Here is an 18,711-nt window from a genome sequence, read left to right as displayed (position 1 = left end):
GCCATCTATTTACCGGGTATATCCGTGGCACAACTTTATTGCTGGGGACAGGATGGGAAGGACAACTTCGCGATAGCGGTGCCCGGCTACGAAATTCCGTATCGGGATGCAAAGCGTATGGTACAAGAAGTGCTCCAGTTATTTTCAATTTAATTTTAATAATTGTTTTGTACGTCAGCTATTTACCGGGTATATCCGTAGCACAAATTTATTGCTGGGGACAGGATGAGAAGGACAATTTCGTGATAGCACAATCTTGTAGTGATAGTGTTACTCGGCTACGAAATTACGTATCGGGATGCAATGCGTGTGGTACAAAAAGTGTTCCGCTTATTTTCTACTACATAAGATGAAAAACGTAGGGTACATGGAGCACAACATCGCTAACGTTCCACTGTCAATTGTCACCAGTAAATTATACGTATTCAAATGTTGGTTATGGTTGGTTATGTGTAATGTTCCTGAATAACGCTGTGACTTATAACTTGGGCCAGTCACAGGACATTCGATTGAACACTCAAATAGATTCTACTTCGGTCGGCCGTGCGGCCATACTTACCCAGTAACCGGGCATAAATTTACTAGAACTACGTCAGAGTGAAACAAACAGGTCATGTTTGTGTCCAACAATAGATCGTGGTCAAAACTTCACGGTAACATTTACACTTGTATTTTACAACGTACCCTACGACTTTGTAGACGTAATATTTTGAGACCGGCAAATTTTAGCTGAAACGTAAAGCTTTTGATATATCAAAACCTCTTTATATCACTCGTTCTTATATATAAGAACGAGTGATATAAAGATCTTTTTCCTGTCACACGCTTCTGTAGCCTCGTGCGGCGGAACCGCACGCATAAGAATTGTATAAAATAATTTTATAAATATATATTTTTCCTGTCATGCGTGTCCTATAAATACGAGTTACCAAGAGACTACACGGAATTAGCTTATGCGTGGGGTGGGGTATAAGTCGGTGAGACACGCATGCGGGCGTATACCTGCGTGACAGTAACAATCTATGAAATGATTGGATACAAGTTTTATTTATCTAATTTCTACTTATATGTATAAAAAATGTTGATTCCAGCTCGCCAACTGTGGATGTAAAGGCTTCCTACACACCTACTATCATTTTAAACGAATATTATCACGGAATCTAATTCTAAATTATTATAATTATTCTAAATCATTCTGTTATTGTAAATTAATAATATGTAACGGGTACTCACAATATGCGACTTTTTATTTCTTTATCGCTGATATTTGGAGCCAGTCACGTGAATCATAGTCTCGGTGAAACTGCCGTGGCGGAAAGAAAACTTTGACAAGTACAAGTGGTATAATTATAGACCTATATGTACCCTAGATCTAGTTCTTTTTTATTTTTTATGTTCTACGAAGGAAGGAAGGAATGGAATGTTCTATGGAATCGTGATATTATATTAAATGCCCAAAGGCAATAAAACCCAATTGATCTAATCGAAATAATGTATATTTTACATTTCTCAAAAAATCAATAAAATTTAATTATTTTAACAATTTTGTTTAGCCTATGATTACAAAAATAAATGTCCTTACATTACATTACATTAACAACGTTTCATTACTTACATGGTTTTTACCTTACATTATATTGAATATTCGTACAATTTATTTTCACTAAAGATTATTTACAATGAATACATTCGTAATATGGAAATTGGAAGACTTAAGAATACAGTGTGGCTCTATATATAATTTAATGGTTAATCCTATATTATGTCATGTTTGGATATAGCTACCATTGAATAACATGACTTTTATAAAAATAATCAGAAAAATATTTATTTATCTTAATGTAATGTGAAAGATAATAATGTTCATATATTTCGGACGTATTAGTTATATATTTTTATATTTTTAATAGCACACAATCGTTTTCTAAACATCATTTCATTTGAGCACCACATTTTAACACAACTTCTATACAAGACACACAACACAATAACAAACAAATAATTTTATCACAATTAATTTATTTTACATTATCGGCAATTTTATTTTGTGTTCAATTTGTGTGTTATTAATTTTAAAATTAACATTATATTTCACTATAATTGCACCCTATTTAAAATATACGCACCACTAATTTAATTGGTGAAAAGTGGCTGAAAATTTAAAAATAAACATTTGCAATCATAAGTACTAAATAAAAAAATTGCAAATATATTTCGTCGATACAACATAGTAAATTAATTTAGTTAAATATATCCATACATATGTAAGTGTGTTATTTACAAATTTATTTTTTAAGATAGCAAAAGAACATTGATGTCTGGTAACACAATATTTTGGCATTCCGGTCACCCTGTTGTCTACTATAAATATTGTTACACTATTGAAGGGCTGAATACTATATAATTACAAAAGGCAAATATGTTTAATGTAATAATTAAAATGAATATTTTCAACATAACAATAATTCTGTGAATAATATAATAAAATTTTTAGCACTTTATATTATTTATATTGCATTCAGTTAAATTAATATTTTAAATTGATATACAATGTGAAACGAAAATTAAAAATTTCAATTATTATTTTAGTTAATAAAATATGTGAATGATGATTCCAAAATTAAATTAATGGTTATTCTTGGCAAGCTAACTATTATAATGGCATTAAGCAGTTCTTACTGCATAGAGTAACACTAAATGAGAAATTTGCTATGAGGGACAGACCCTTACTCCCTAAAAGGAAAAACAGATGCAGGAAGCAGGATTCCTGTACCTAAAAATATATTGTAGTGACATAGTATTGAACATCTATCTAACTGTTATTTTCCTATATATTAAACTTGATGTTAGGACACAATATTGTCGATAAAATTATTACAAAAAAATAAACTAGTTCAAGGTGTCGTGACTTATTTATAGTTTGGGATCCCCCTTTGTATGCCAACGCTTAATATGGCACACTATTAGGGGAACCTTCCGATATTCTATAATTAGACATGACTAATTTTATGGTACGCCTCTTTCTTCAATATGCCATATTATTCGATTTACGCAAGGCCAAACCACTTTGATGTTTTTGTGCACATAAAGAAATTGTTACTTAGGCTATTTTATTTAAATTCAAGATCGTCTTTATTATGTTGATGGTCAACCATAACATTATATTTGTAGCAATAAGTTTTCATGTGACAAAATTGATTATTTATGAGATTAGGCGAGTTTCTTTTACATCATATTGACACGAGGTTTAATAAACATGATTTATAATTGTTTCCAGGAACAAATTTAAATATAGGTAGTTCAACACATTTAAAGATTTTTTACTCATTGTATTAAATAAGTAAAATAAATTTTATTCTAAAATCACTGAAATTCAATTAAAAATAATTTAATTATAATAAGAAATATTGAAATTTATTTTCAAATCAATGAATTTAAATTTAGACAATTGAATTAAAATGGGATATCCCATTATAAGTATTCTATGATTTTTAATCAATTAAATTGTTACGAAGAAACATTTATTTCAGGTTCTATTTAAACTGAAATGGAATACCATACTCAATTTTATTAACGATTATTACTAATTATACCAGAAAGAATATTTATTTATTTGAATAATCAATTCCCCAGATTTTTTAAAATTTAAGATGTACGATTTTCACATTCATGTTAAATTAACATTTACACTTGAAACATGACTACATTTTCATCAAACCCAGAAACAATTTAGTATGACGTTGCCTTAGAAAGTGGCGTCCCATCCGGACAGGTCGTCTGGCGGTGGCTCATCTGCATCTGGTGGGTATTGGTCGAAGTTGTGGGTGTCGACCGCCGACTTGACCACAGGCGTGATCGGTGGATCCAGGGTACGCTGTGCCAAACCCTCCCAGTTGAAACCATCGAACCATCTGCAAAAAGATTGAAAATATTTGAGTCGTCATTTTTACAGTCTCACTTAAATAAGCTTGGTGAATCAATAAATGTTTAAAAGATACTCCGCACTATAGTTTCATCTCATTGACTTTACATTCAGAGTATCATTATGAATTTTCTATATTGACAAATTCCTCCATGTTATGACCAGCAATATTGTAAAAATGGTTGTAAAATAAGTAATGTTAATTTATTTTTAAATTACAAAAAATAGGATAGTTAGATCTTAAAGTATTATTAAGATCACTCAATGGTACCATCACAGAATCTATTGATTATTAAAACTTAATGAGATTAAGGAGCTTGAGTAACACATATTTTTCACTATACAAAATGACAAACTTACTTATGCTTTTGTATCTCAGTGATACCTCCTCGCTGGTAACCCAGCCTCTCAGCAGGGTTGTCGCGGCAGAGCTTCTTGATGAGGTTAGCGGCGTTGCGCGTGATGCATCTCGGGAACTCCACAGCATCGATGCCCTTGAGGATCTTGTTGTATGTCTTCATGGGATCAGCGCCCGTGAAAGGAGGCGAGCCGGTGAGCAGCTCGAACATTAGTACTCCTGTAATATTAATCAAAATAATTGAGAAATGGCAAGGTAATTAATCCAACGTCATTTTCATTTCAGATTTATTTTTAACAGAGAATTTACAAAATGTATGTGAGATAATTTGTTTACAATTTCTTGGAAATGAACATATGTGTTGAACATGAAACGCATAATTATAACACAGTCGAATTCATTCATGTAACACATATTTTCGTCCCCAACTAGCGCATCGCGCATACTCCACTAAGCTGATTCAATGTGAAATAATGAAGATATTAGATAGAGAATTATCCAACATTATACGGAAGCATTAGCTCTTGTTACAAAATTTTCAAATGCTGCAACGGAGCATCTTGCGTATAATCTTAACCTCAGAATGCTCATTAAAATTCGCCACTAGCGCCAGTAAGAATCAACCGCAAACAGCATTTCTTAACCTAAAAATTCTAGATTTGATAATTACTAAATAATTACCTAAAGACCAATAATCGGCGCTGATATCATGACCCCGGTTCATAATGACTTCAGGAGCGACGTACTCTGGTGTGCCGCAGAAGGTCCAGGTCTTACGACTCGCCTGCAACTTCTTCGAGAATCCGAAGTCCACCAGCTTCACGTAGCCCTTGGAGTCGAGCAACAAGTTCTCTGGCTTAAGATCCCTGGAAGAGATATTGTAGTTTTGAAACTGATGGTAAGTTATATTCCTTTTTAGTTCTCCTTAAAGCTTATTAAAAATGCTATGAAAGTAATAAACGATTTGAATTTTGTTAATAATACTAATAATTTTATTCTTTGATTTATTAATAAAGTTCCATTCTATATAACTATTATGTAAATACTTTATATATTTTGATAACATTGAACACACATTTTTCGTGAAGCAAAAGAATTAACTTGCTATTTTGTTCAAATTAATTATTAATAATAAGTAGTTAATACAATAACCATGAAGTCAATAGTTGTCGTGACAAAAATTCTTCATTCAAAAATTTTTTAACAATGTGAAAATATGTCATACCTATAAATTATATTTCTAGAATGTAAATAATGGAAAGCTTCAACAACGCACGCAGTGTAGAACCTAGTGGTGGCGTCGTCGAATTGACCTGAAATGGTAAAGTATACAATCAATAAAAACAATGGAACACCATTCTCACTATAGTCTTAAAACTAAAAAAATATACGCATGAGAAAAGTAACTTCCGATATAACAGACATCAGATTGACTGTTCAACTAATAATATTTAATATTTTCCAAAAATAAATTATTGATATTTTTATGATTTCGTTCTAAAGGAATGAATAATTTATAATACACAGCGTTCATCAAATTTAACTGCTGTTCCTATAATATTATAAGTAGCTACACAGAAATTTGACCAAATAAATAAAAATCATCTCATAAACTTACCTCTATCTCTTAAAATTGTCCATAACTCGCCGCCTAGGCAAGTTTCCATCAACATATACAAGTATTTCCGATCTTTGAATGTTTTGTACAACTTCACTATGAATTCGCAGTTCATCTCTGACATGATTTCCTTCTCCGACATTATATGTTGCTGTTGCCTGGTCTCTACGATCTGGGCTTTCTTCATTTGTTTCAACGCAAACGATCGGCTGGAGTCACCTTGGATCTGAACCAGCTCTACCCGACCGAAACCACCGATGCCCAAAGTGGCAATGATACGAAGGTCCGAAAGGCGTAGATTCGCGAATTCTTCATTGAGTCTGTAAATTTACACAACAACATTAATGTTAAAGCCTTTACGCAATACATTTTAGAAAGTTCTAATATTGTCAGACATATCTCACTTTACGTTAAAAAGCACTATAAAATTTTAACAACAACTTTAGAGTCAATAAAAACAGTATTTCTAATTGCTGCAACATAAGTTGTATGTTTATTCAGCCAACATAATTGGTACTTTCATTTACATTTTATATTCTAAATTGAGTGTTATGTCTATATCACAAATCCAATCTTCTAGCCTTATTGTATTCTATAATTCGTCGTTCGCAAGTTGAATGGCAAAAACGCGGGAATTATAATCACTGTATCTCAATGCGTCTCGGAAAAAACGTGAATTTTCTATACCAAAGAGGAAAGTTAATAACCTGCTTCAGATTTACTTCCACTCTTTCACCACTATTCTCTTTAATAAGTCTCTGACACTGATAGATAGACAGCGAAAGTATGCAAATAATTACTATGTTCTATGTGTTTTGTACATTACTTACCACTGAAATCCGTATAGGAGTTTGCATCAAACAGAAAATTTGAATTAGTAGAAGATCAAGATAGGCATGTTCAAACACAAATGATTGTTTTGTAATAGCTTAACTTTAGTAAGTTTAGTAACAATAGCATTGTGGTTGCATTCAAGTGAAATCCATTGTTGTCCGTGTCATCTACATACGGTCTGGGCGCTCTGTGTGAACTTGACATAGGCTAATGTTGATGTTGTATAGTGAGTTAATGACTATTGCGCTCGTTTATTGCTACGCTTATTGTATGTCTTGTGTAATACGTCATTATGTGTAATAGATTTTATATCTAATGCTTCGTTAGTAGCATCAACGTTATTGAAATAAGAAATTATATTATCGTTTTTTTACTAATTTAATGATTGAATATTGTAGGTCTGATAAACATGTAATTGTTGTTGCTAATATGTTATTAATAACATTGTAACAAATTAGTATATTCTTTCTTAGATTTCATAAGACAGATGAAAACTTTGAATATTTCAGCAAGTTACTAAATATAGAGAAAGAGGTTCTCGACAACACAATACATGGCCTCGGCCGAACTTGTAGCAATTATGTTCTACAAATACAAGAGAATAAATGTGTCTAATTTAAAATAGCAAAACAAATTAATTTACAATTATTTTCGTTTTACCAGTAAGAAACTAGTTTTAAAAATGAGGAGTTTATGCAATGAGAGTTAGCAAGGAATTGGTAAAACCTACTCATGAGATACAAATAATAGATTCGTATCTCCACTCAAATCGTTTTTTTTTTCAAATAAAATTGCTACCGAATAAGCCCAAAAAAGATTAGGATTCTGTTTATTTATTCTGTTATTTTATGTATTGCATGAACAATAAAATGTCACATATTTATTATATTATATTTAAGAAGAATCAAATTAAGTTATATTTTTTTCATATTCCTTGCCTTTGTTGTGTAATTTTATTTGTAAACTTTGTTATTCATCTACTTCTAAATCTACACGGATACATTTCCAAGTGTACGGTCTTCTAGTTTCGAAGTGTAAATGAGTATGTATGATAATGAGAAAGTATATTATAATGTTTGCAAATGTACAATAAAATATTATTACGTGTTGCTTTACTCACCTCTGCCTACTTTCACCCTCATCCTTATACTTGGTGCGGATTTCATCCAGAGTGGAGATCAGTTGGTTGAAGGTCTCCCGATCTATCACGAGACAGGTGGTGCCATCTGGTGAGTCGCAGATAATGTTCGCTGTTCGAAGATCATCTCTGAAAAAAAATCGTAAGAATAGTAAGATATCAAAGTCGTTGCTTACATTGTTCATCTAATGGGAGTCTTTCTGTACCCTTTCTATAGTCTGATTCATAATTAGGTGTCCAAAATGTAAACAAACAAATGTCACTGTCAAAATTAACAAGAAACAAAAACTTTAACAAACTCACCAAAAAACGAAAACTTTACAATTATTCACAATTTAACAAACGCGCTATGAAAACAATAATACATTCGAGTTCAATTACAATCATGAAAAAGAATAACATCAGCTACGAAACTTAAAAATGACGGCACAAGAAATGTTCTGGGTTCCGATTGTGTTGCCATTGTCACATTTTAATTTTCTACCATAAACCTTGTTTTTTTATTTTTATTAGTATATGGAACGAAATTGAGGTAATATAAATATTAGAAAATGTGAATTAATCTTATTTTTTCTAGATTATTATTTTATTATTGTTGTATTAATTTAATATTGTCAAAAATAAGAAACTACCATTTGAAACGTATTTTCTTAATAGGTCAACACCTTTGTTTACATTTTGGACACCTAATTATGAATCAGACTATAGTTGAAGGACTAAGATAGTCGCTTCATCAGTAAGTTAGTCAGCGTCCACAATTCCACATCCTTCCTTAGCGCTTCCTCAGCGCCAAAACCGCTTCACATTACAAATTGGTGTGAAATCGTGAATAAAATACAATCCTCGAATGCTACTGCACTAAATAGGAGAAGTACCTAATTAGGAGGTCTAAATGTATCGGCATTAATTCATATTTTATAGACAACAGACGGTTTCCTTTAATAAGCGTTTACGCGATATAATAATGAAATTATAGTTTTTCATGCGGTTGGCAGTAATGAAAATGGAAGTAAAATCATGCTAAAAGTATTGAAATTATTTATAAATTGGCTTTAAAGAGTCATATCAGTAAATTATGAAAATATAATGTGAAAGAGAAAGTATGCATTTTCATTGCAATATCGCGTAACTGCATTAGAGATTTTATGTAAAAAGTAACAACGTGAAAAAATAAAAATAATTATTATGGAAACAAAATAATAGCTTAAAGACAATGGCCTAACTGAAACCTCATATGTAAATCTGTCAAGCTGTTTAGGTTGCAGGACGTGCCAAAGAAGAAGACACACATACATACACAAATAGGTACATACATACGCTCGAATAACATTACCCCCCACAGTCAACAAAAAGTAGGTATTTTATAAGTGAATGAACTAAGATTTGCAAATATAAAAATAGTCGGATACGGGCATTGCCCCGTCTGAAACATTGCCAAATGGATTCTAATCGACTTTCAACCGTTTATTTTTATCAATCGCGGTTGCACAGTGCATTTAAAAGAACTCATATCAACTTTATTAATAACGGGCTTCCGTTCACAACTTCGTTTGCGTGTGAAATGGGACTTTCAAAAAATAAGTTTGAATGGATTTCATCATCTTAATGTAACAGACACCCCACTACTAGTTTTAACTGACTGCCAAAAGTTTTTATCAATTAAATCTATGAAAACATATGAAGATTAATAAATAAGTTCTGAGCTCATGTTTTTGCAAACATGTGACTTCTCCATACTAATTAAGTTTAATACTCATGAGACAATTTTCGTTATCTCTAAAGTTTGCATAGTGAAAAAATTCGTGAGATATCGTCCGTAGACATGAAGCAAGGTAAAGTACTCGATTATGAGCATAACCTGCAATATTTCGGTCGCTAAAGCATATTTTATATTCGGCTTTCGAAGATGTTATCTGCCGTCTAGATCACGATGCAAAATATCAAAGGAGTCTCCACAAGCCTGGTCATAGACCTCTGGCCTTACACTTAAAAAAATACAAAGTAAGTAATATGTATGTATGCATGGTATGAAATAAATACGTACCCTTGCAATGCTTTTTCTCCAAAGAAGTCTCCTTTCGTAAGAGACCTGATGAATTTCTCATCGTTGCTGTTTGGTTGTTTCTGTGTCACTTTAACCTGAAAAGGAAGAAAGAAAAATCTATTTAATAACTATTTTTACAAACGTTAGGGATACCATTATAGATTACTATTTATTAAGGATTCCGTACCCAAAATATAACTTCCGTCCGAGCTCGAATCGCACTTGGCTAATTATTATTTAAAATATTAAAACAGAGGATGCAATTCACTATAAATATGGTTCATATAAAACCTAACTGAGTAGAAAAGACACATATTTAGAGTCGTTTCTAGATTTCAGTAATTTTATTCGTCTGTCATTATCAACTATTTACAACATCTCATTACGGTCCATAAATAACATGAATAAACATTACAACACTGAAAGTTGTCATTATAGAAGATAACGCGTGTGGTCGTCGTGGCGAAACACTGAAATTACTGTTCTATGTATAAATGACTTGTCTAAGAGACCCAAAGATCGTGGTATATAAATATCAAATACTAGTTTTCTACTAATAGATAGGTCAACGAAAACATGAACTTTAATGTTTATTACAAATTTATTTTTAATATTGATTGCATATGTTTGATCTAAGGGAGCTAATATAGACTGTCAGCACGCACTGCCGCCCACACGCTTACAGATCATCAGAAACACAAAGTAATTAAAGCGGACTTATTTTTTTTTATAGGTAGCAGAAGAGCTACTACCGCCCCCACTGGCATCTGTAATCAACCCCAGACATTAGTAGGTTCCTATCTGAGATCGCCCACAAATGCGCCGCTTCTGCTGAGGCCTAAATTGGAACGCCTCGAAAAAGCATATCCCTCCTCCCCTATCTCCTCCTTCCCTTCCCTGCCTTAACATACTAATAGTAACTACAAAATTATTTAAAAGTAAAAAGTCGAACGTAAATAACCAAAAATAAACATTAATTATAAAGACAACGATACGTTACAAATGAAAGGCCAAACAATTAACTGTAGTTAATACTTAATAGCGCTTAGTGCACCCACGCAGTTCCTTCGCTCTTTGTATGAAACGGCGATTGATTCATTGTTAACTTTAGTCATTGTTCTCGTGAAGGTAACTTATGGCTTATTTCGGAATAGAATTATTTAAACCTAACATGCACATGAGAATTGATTTGGTCATTATCCGTTTCTGAATAAATCCAATGACATTTTAAACACATTCATAATAATTTCCTGTTCAGTTCCTATTCTAATAAATATTTCATGTCACGAAGGCACGCGATGTGCTATATTACTATGGCCAATATATGGACCAAGATCCCAATATTAGTCGAGCTTCACTGTGCTGGTTAACGGTTGAAACTTTTTTTATATCAAATTAAATATGTCAAGAAATATATGGCAAATGTGTTGACTAAAACATGTCTGTTCCGAGTATGACTATTTTTTGTCTTACACATTTCACTGTTTCAAATTACATACCGATCGAAAGTATGAAGCCTATAGAATATACAAACGTTAGTTTGACTATTTTTCTTGACAGAACCCTTAGGTAAACAAATATAAACAGGTAACAAGTTGGCGAAAAAATGTTTTAATCATAAAAAAAGTCATCCATTAACCAGCTCGGTGAAGGTCGAACTATACTGGGATCCTCTACTAACAGATTCGATCAAGCGACATCATGAGATGCAAAGCTACATTCAACATGACATGTACAATTGGCAAATTCATATTGACGCGTGACATGAGTTTTAACACGAAATGCCGTTTGCCCACTGTTCCGCGTCCGCACCGTAATGTTAATGTGAATGCGCCTTAACCATGTTACTTATTTCCGTTATCCTGTTTCGAATCGAAATGCTCACTAACCTATACAACTTATTCGTCATATGTGTATTTGTTAAACGGGACGTTACTGATTGTTGTATTAGCTGTGAACTTCTAATCTGTTAAATAACTTTATATTATATTGTTTATAACAAAAATTAAACAAGACATCGTCCACTACCTACTGTTCTACAGGTAGGCGCTGGTCACTCCTATAAATGACAAGAAATCGCAATGGCCAAATGCGAAATGGTAGATGATTCGATAATAGGATACTAACAATTATTTAAAACGTGATGTGTAAGTAACTTACAAAAAAATTATAATCCATTAAAATTCTATCACAGAGAATCTGCGTATAATATGTGGTTTTGTTTTTCTTCTATTTTTGATGAGACCAAAAGGACTGGCAGGCACCGCATTCCAATAATACAGGCAATTTTCTAGAAAAATCATTAAGTAATTGCATAAAACCCTCCTCTACTTCTCCACTAACACCAATTCTTAGAAAACTCACACATAGCGCTTAATGGTTAATTAACTAGAAATATTTATACTAAGAACATTTCTTATTAAAAAACTACGAAGAGATACTATTGGAATAACTTATTACCTAGATAAATCTTTATACTACAAACATAAACAAATTATTGTAATAAAAAGCATAGAAGTAAAACATTAATAATTTATAAAAATACATAATAGATACAAATAAAATACACAATAAATAAAAATACACCATTCCGCTTAGAACCACTTTAAATGATAAAAAATCTCAAATTATATCAATATCGGACTTATTTAATAAAAATAGTTTTTTTTTTATGTTACGGAGGCGAATTGTAGAATAAAGGCCCTTCACTCATTAAAAAAATATTTTGAGTGAAAATCTCGACTTTTGTTTCTTGTTTGTTTGAATACAAAAGATAAAAAGAATGACTAACATAGACAAAGGTCGTAAAACCCCATTGTGGTTCGACTCCGGTGACACCACCACCACACCTATTTCTGCCAACAGTAGTGTTTATCATCGCTTGCGCTTCGTATACCTTGCATTTTACAAAACTACTCACATGGTAAATGTTTAGTAATGTGAATATAACATTTGTACTTAATTTTAAGTTTAGATAAGTTCTCATTATAAGTGAATGTAAATATGAATGAGAATTTTTTTTTTTAAATCGAGTGTTATGCGCTGCTGTGTTCTGGTTTGAAGGGCGTGGTAAGGGAGACATACTTTTCCGAATTGTTCCAGCCTAAACCTCAGGGGTAGCGGCGTATCTGTAGCCGACTTCAGGTAGGAATATCTAATCCTATCTGGGATTGATTACACATGTCCATGGGCGGCAGTAGCCACTTACCATCAGGTGGACTGCATGCTCGTCTGCTACTCCGATATTATAAAAAATACTAAGAAAACTATCATATCTGAACTTAAGTTAAAGTTACGTCAAATAAAAGTGAAAATAAATAACAAGCTTGAGATAAGAACGGAAATGACGGTGATGTCAGACTGTTTAACTTTTACCCATTAGTTTTTCTATATTTATCTTTTGATCGCTTCATTGGGTTTGTCACACTTTGAGACTGGAATTGTAGTTTTTATAATTAATTTGAAAACGTTTCTCGAGAATTTTAAGTAAATACTGTTTTGTTCAATCTTAATTCCTCCATTATATAATTTAAAAGTGTGTGGTTAAATTTAACGGGTTTTTAAAGAGATTAAATACATTATTGAACGTAATCGGTTTATTATTATATTAAACGATTTTTTAATTTATCAAAATTCATCATAAATTTTAGTATATAAGATTATCAATACATAACTTTAATATTTATCAAATATAACTTGGACATGTGTATTTTATCGTAAATTAAAAAAAAAAACTTACCTTTATATACTTCAGAAAATGTGTAGCTACTTGGATTACAAAAATTACATAATAATCCTCAAAATCTTAATCTGTGAGTGTATTTACATTAAATCGTAATACTTAACTTATTCTTAAGTCAACTTTCTTTTTGATGTAATTTGTAATCAATCAATTCGTTTGGATATTAACGTTATGGAAATTATGATTATAAGCGTAGACTTTCACTTAACTATCAACATTGAAAGTTGCGGCTTATTATATATTTACTTCCTTACTTTACTTTTCATTGCTTATCTTTTATAACTGTCTATAATATTTGCAAGAAAACATATTCTTTTACTAATTTGAATCGTTGATCGGAATATTTATTGTTTTCGTTACTTATAATCCGAAGCCAGATTATTTTATTTGCTTATCTTTTTCAAACCATATATATATCGTTCACAGAGAAACAAACATTTTCACTATATTAATCCTTGGTCAGATTTTTTGTGCTCAGTTCATTTTATTATTCAAAACTGGATAATTAAAATCTTATGTAATATCTAATACCGTTAAGACTTTATAATTAGCGTTGAATTTAATTTATTGATTTAATTTACACAAATTACTTTGAACTTAACAAATAGCATTTATAATTAAATCCGTCCTTACGTGACTTGCGACATATATTACACATACTTAAATATAATTGCTTTATAAAATTACCCAATTTCTTGTTAATCACATTCATTTAATTAGCAATTAAGCGTTTACGAGGAAAAAGTAACGTTAATACCAATTAAATGTCATAAACGAGCAATTCTTGTATATATATTTATATCAACGATCTCGGAAACGCCTCTAACGATTTTCTTAAAATTGTGTATTTAGGGGGTTTCAGGGGCGATAAATCGATCTAGCTAGGTTTTATTTTCAAAAAATGTCGTTTAAAAAACACCGAACAAAGCTTGGTCATCCAGGTACTACCAATTAAATGTCAAATTAAAAGGAACAATTGCGGTTACTAGAAATCACTTTCAATTCAAATAGAGTTAATAAGATGAATTACTTTAGCTACATGTACACTAAGCGTTAATGTTGAAACATAGATAGATTTTTACGCTGCTCTTCTCTTTACTAATTGAGCATAAGGTTTTTCCCCTTAGTCACTTAGCCAGACCTGTTAATGTACATTTTCCAAATTAAACACCTAAGGTAGGTAACTCACGAATGACGAATAGCTAATATCCCCTATATATGATTGTTTATGTAAGCAACGGTCGGCGGCTGTCGCTACCATTTATGAGTTTCATTGACCTTGAGATCACCTGTGGTGTACTTTCAATAATCAATGATGGGATCAATTATTTATTTGATCAATTATATATATATCAATTAATTATTTAAAAAAATGGGGCACTACCGTACCCCCATTTTCTTTTTTAAATGTACTAGATTAAATCGATTTTACCCAAAGTAAAGTCTCTTCTTAACTAGAATCTTCTATGCATCTTACAGAATTAATCCATTCTCAATAGAGAATAGTCAATAGACTACACATCAGATTTCTTTAAGTTTCTTACTTCCATGTAACTTTATGTAATAAAAGTAGCTGTTTAAATAATTATTTAGTTAACACCCGTGTCACAAGTATTATGTTACATGTGAATAATGAAAGCGAAGGTAGATAAAGCCTACTCGAACGTTAAAGTCTGGCCTCAAAATGCCATACAACACTGTCTGGCAGTACGCTGACCTTGCGGGCACAATAGCCCGACACTTCGACGCAGGCTCCATACCTCACGGATAGGGTTGAACATGGTTAAAAAATGTATTCAATTTGTCTGTTATATGCAAATTGTTTAAGCAAAAGACGTTAGATAAATAATGTCTGTAGGATCTTTTGACTCTGGCCTCAAAATGAAATACAATACTGTCGCTGACCTTGCGGGCACAATAGCCCGACACTTCGACGCAGCCTCCACACCTCGTAAAGGGTTGAAAATGTTTAAAAATGTATTTAATTTGTCTTTTATACGCGGATTGTCTAAGCGACCAACGAAACGATTACTGAAAATTTTCAGTCTGGCTTCAAAATTATATATAACACTGTCTGACAGTACGCTGACCTTACGAACACAATAGCCCGATACTTCGACGTAGTCTTCATAGCTCACTAAAAAGGTTGAACGTGCTTAAAAATTAAAAAAAATGTTTGCTTTGAAAACAAACTCCGAGTCCAAAAGAATGACACAATAAACTATAGTTACCGATAACGATTTAAATATACTTGAGAGTTTGACACATGTTATAAAAAACATCAAAAAATTATAGTAGTGAAAATTGTGACAACCCTACAACTAAACTATGTTTAAAACTTTAGTCACACGATCGGTTATGAATTATGAAGCGTGTGATATTACAGAGCAGACGAGCGGTTCAGACTAAATGTCTCTTGTAGATCGTAGATATTATATAGAAAGTGGTATAAACTCTTATGCGCTGTGCGCTGAAGTAATAATATTTTCAACTTGAAAAAGTAGAACCTTTTCAACAATTCCTAAAGTATACGGGGAGCATCCTAAAGATTGGCAACGTGTCTACTTCAAATGTAATCCTCGCATTCAGTATAACTCGGCCTCTCGATCGAGGGGTCCGAAGTTCGAATTCCAGGCACGCAACTCTGATTTTTCAGAGTTATGTGTCAGTGTGTGTGTACAGTCAAAAAAACATCATGAGAAAACGTGCAAACTTGAAAGATCCTAAGACCAGCGAAAGGCCAGCGTGGTGGACTATCTATGGCCTAATCCTTCTTATTCTGAGAGGAAACCCGTGCCCACAAGTGGAACAGTAATGGGTTGTCGACGTACGTAAAAGTCACGACACAGCATTTTTTGTAGCTTCTACTCGCAATTACCCACATGTTTTATGGAAAGTAACACCCACAGTCTCGCGAGACCCTACATTATCCGACGTAAAATGTATACTCAATATGAATCTAAATTAAGTTACTACATGGCGGAGCGGTATTAATAAATCAGTAAATTTTGTAGTTTAGGCGTGAAGTAACTCTTAGGTAGGTACGTATCTAGCACTCACAGTCGTGCGTCCACCAAAATTGAGGGTATACTAATAGTTTTACAAGATTTTATTCCTTGCAAAAAGTACTCCTAAAGCAGCAAACTCTTATCGAACATTGTTTTTTAAATTAGTTTTAATTTTTCATTAACTCTCAGTGCTCATATAAGAAATTCATTGCAAACCTTCCAAAACCTATGAGTTTGAACTATTAGTCGGAGTTAGAATTTTACAATGTAGATCGTATTTTATTTATTAAATTCCATTTACTATTCCTACTAACGTCATAGCAAAAATTGCAATATTTTATAGAATTTGAACCGTCCTTATAGTGAGGACATGTTACTAAGGTACCACAATTATTCAAACAATGGTGTAAATTCAAATACTTTTACTTTTTAAAACCGCGGAACTCCGTGTTAGTCGCGCGCTAATTACTCCCTGTGTAAATGGCTCTAGAATGTGAGCATACAAATGTACATAGATATATACCTTGGATATATAAATAATGTATTCCAAAATGGCGGCTTTTATAGTTTTCTCTCACATATTATAGATATAGAATGAAAAAAGTGTAAATAGTTTTTTTATGAAATGGTACTACCAAACAAGCATACAGTCTTCCTGATAGCAAGGACATTCCCTCTATAGAAGTCTGTAACCAACCCTAGATGGGTTTTTGTCCTTCCCAGAGCCTTAAGACACTAAGAATGTCTCTCGATTACTAAAACCTTTATATTATAATACTAGTAAAGTATAAAGCAGTGGATTTCATGTGGATTGCATGACCGTTTGCTACTTTTATATTTTGAAAAAGACTATCCTTAACACATTTTGGATTACCACCTTTATTGAAACAAGTCATACATAGATAGGGTCATGATACCTAATTAGTTATGGACCCAGCCAACTGTTGAAACTGTTATCCACTCTTGTGCTGAATCAGTGCGTGTACCTGCTAGTTTACAGTTTAACCTATGCACAACGTAATGTCCTCTGATTTTTGATATTAAAGTAGTAAACGACCATGCAGCACACATAGTACGGTCACCGCCGCACAAAAACATCTGTAGTCGTCAACTATTGTCTCAATTTTAGGATCGGATCTCCTCACAGAGTTAGCTTTTACTACTAGCCACCGCACTAGCCAAGCGCGAATTGGTTGACGATAGTGCGATCACAAGCGTGTTGATCTTATCCCAAGGTTTTCTTTCACTGTTATAATAAGTGATAACTTATTTCTAATACAAAACTTTGGAAGATCAGCCAGATGCGTCTGGGATTCGATCCAACCTCAGATCCCCCGATTGAGGCCGAGTTTCTAACCAGAAGCTATCACTGCTGTTAGACGTAGTTGTGAGAACCCTTTTCATTATTACAGTTTATACAATATCCTCTGCGGCAGAAAGTGGCGACCATGTTAAATCAATGGGAGCACTGTTCGCGCCCCTACCCTGTGGACTGCCGACTTTTAACAGACGATGGGCAATTTGATGGATTCAGAGGCCACGGGAGCGGATGGACTGGCGTCAATTAAGAGAGACCTATGTCCAACCATGGAAGAAGAAGGCTAGAAGGCTAATCGATGGATGGATGGATGGACAGTGCGACCGCACGATTGTATTTTATATTTGTACAAGTATATTTTACGATTTGATTTCGTATCAATATACAGTGTGCAGAAACCAAGTATCGACGCACAATTAAATGCCAAGGTGAGGTACCTATACAATCTCCGTTTCTCGGACAATAACTAATATGAATAATATTAATGATACCTATTATTTGCCAATACAAAGCACTAATGATAATAACTTGAAGTATTGGGTACAAATGTTGATGCAATAACTAAATATGTAGTTACTCGTCTGGTCTAAGTGTTCGTTCGTTCGGCCAAGCATTGGGAATTTTTTTGGCAAAGATCTTCATGATTAGATTTTTGATCTGAATATTGATATGTTAATGGAATCAACAACATAAGGAATTCTAGTATCTAATTAAAAAGTGTCAACTGTA

At 32.7% G+C, this 18,711-nt stretch overlaps 1 protein-coding gene across 5 annotated transcripts in view; it reads right to left on the bottom strand.

Moving 5' to 3' along the window:
• Nucleotides 1-2,888: 2,888 nt before the first annotated feature.
• for (cGMP-dependent protein kinase for) overlaps nucleotides 2,889-18,711 on the bottom strand; it is a 170,288-nt gene continuing 154,465 nt past the window's right edge. For all 5 annotated transcript variants that reach the window (XM_073088853.1, XM_073088854.1, XM_073088855.1 and 2 more), the window contains 7 exons: nucleotides 9,915-10,009; nucleotides 7,853-7,999; nucleotides 5,899-6,218; nucleotides 5,506-5,593; nucleotides 4,962-5,146; nucleotides 4,283-4,499; nucleotides 2,889-3,911 (listed from right to left, as the gene is read on the bottom strand). In XM_073088853.1, coding sequence (XP_072944954.1) covers nucleotides 3,746-3,911; nucleotides 4,283-4,499; nucleotides 4,962-5,146; nucleotides 5,506-5,593; nucleotides 5,899-6,218; nucleotides 7,853-7,999; nucleotides 9,915-10,009 — 1,218 coding nt within the window. In that variant the 3' untranslated portion in view covers nucleotides 2,889-3,745. The remainder of the gene's footprint in view (nucleotides 3,912-4,282; nucleotides 4,500-4,961; nucleotides 5,147-5,505; nucleotides 5,594-5,898; nucleotides 6,219-7,852; nucleotides 8,000-9,914; nucleotides 10,010-18,711) is intronic.

This window comes from Epargyreus clarus, unplaced genomic scaffold, assembly GCF_041222505.1.
Source record: "Epargyreus clarus isolate Ecla_fem2 unplaced genomic scaffold, WU_Ecla_fem_2.2 ptg000027l, whole genome shotgun sequence".
NCBI lineage: Eukaryota > Metazoa > Arthropoda > Insecta > Lepidoptera > Hesperiidae > Epargyreus > Epargyreus clarus.
Note: the sequence above shows the minus strand (reverse complement) of the source record. Positions and strands in the feature narration are given on the sequence as shown.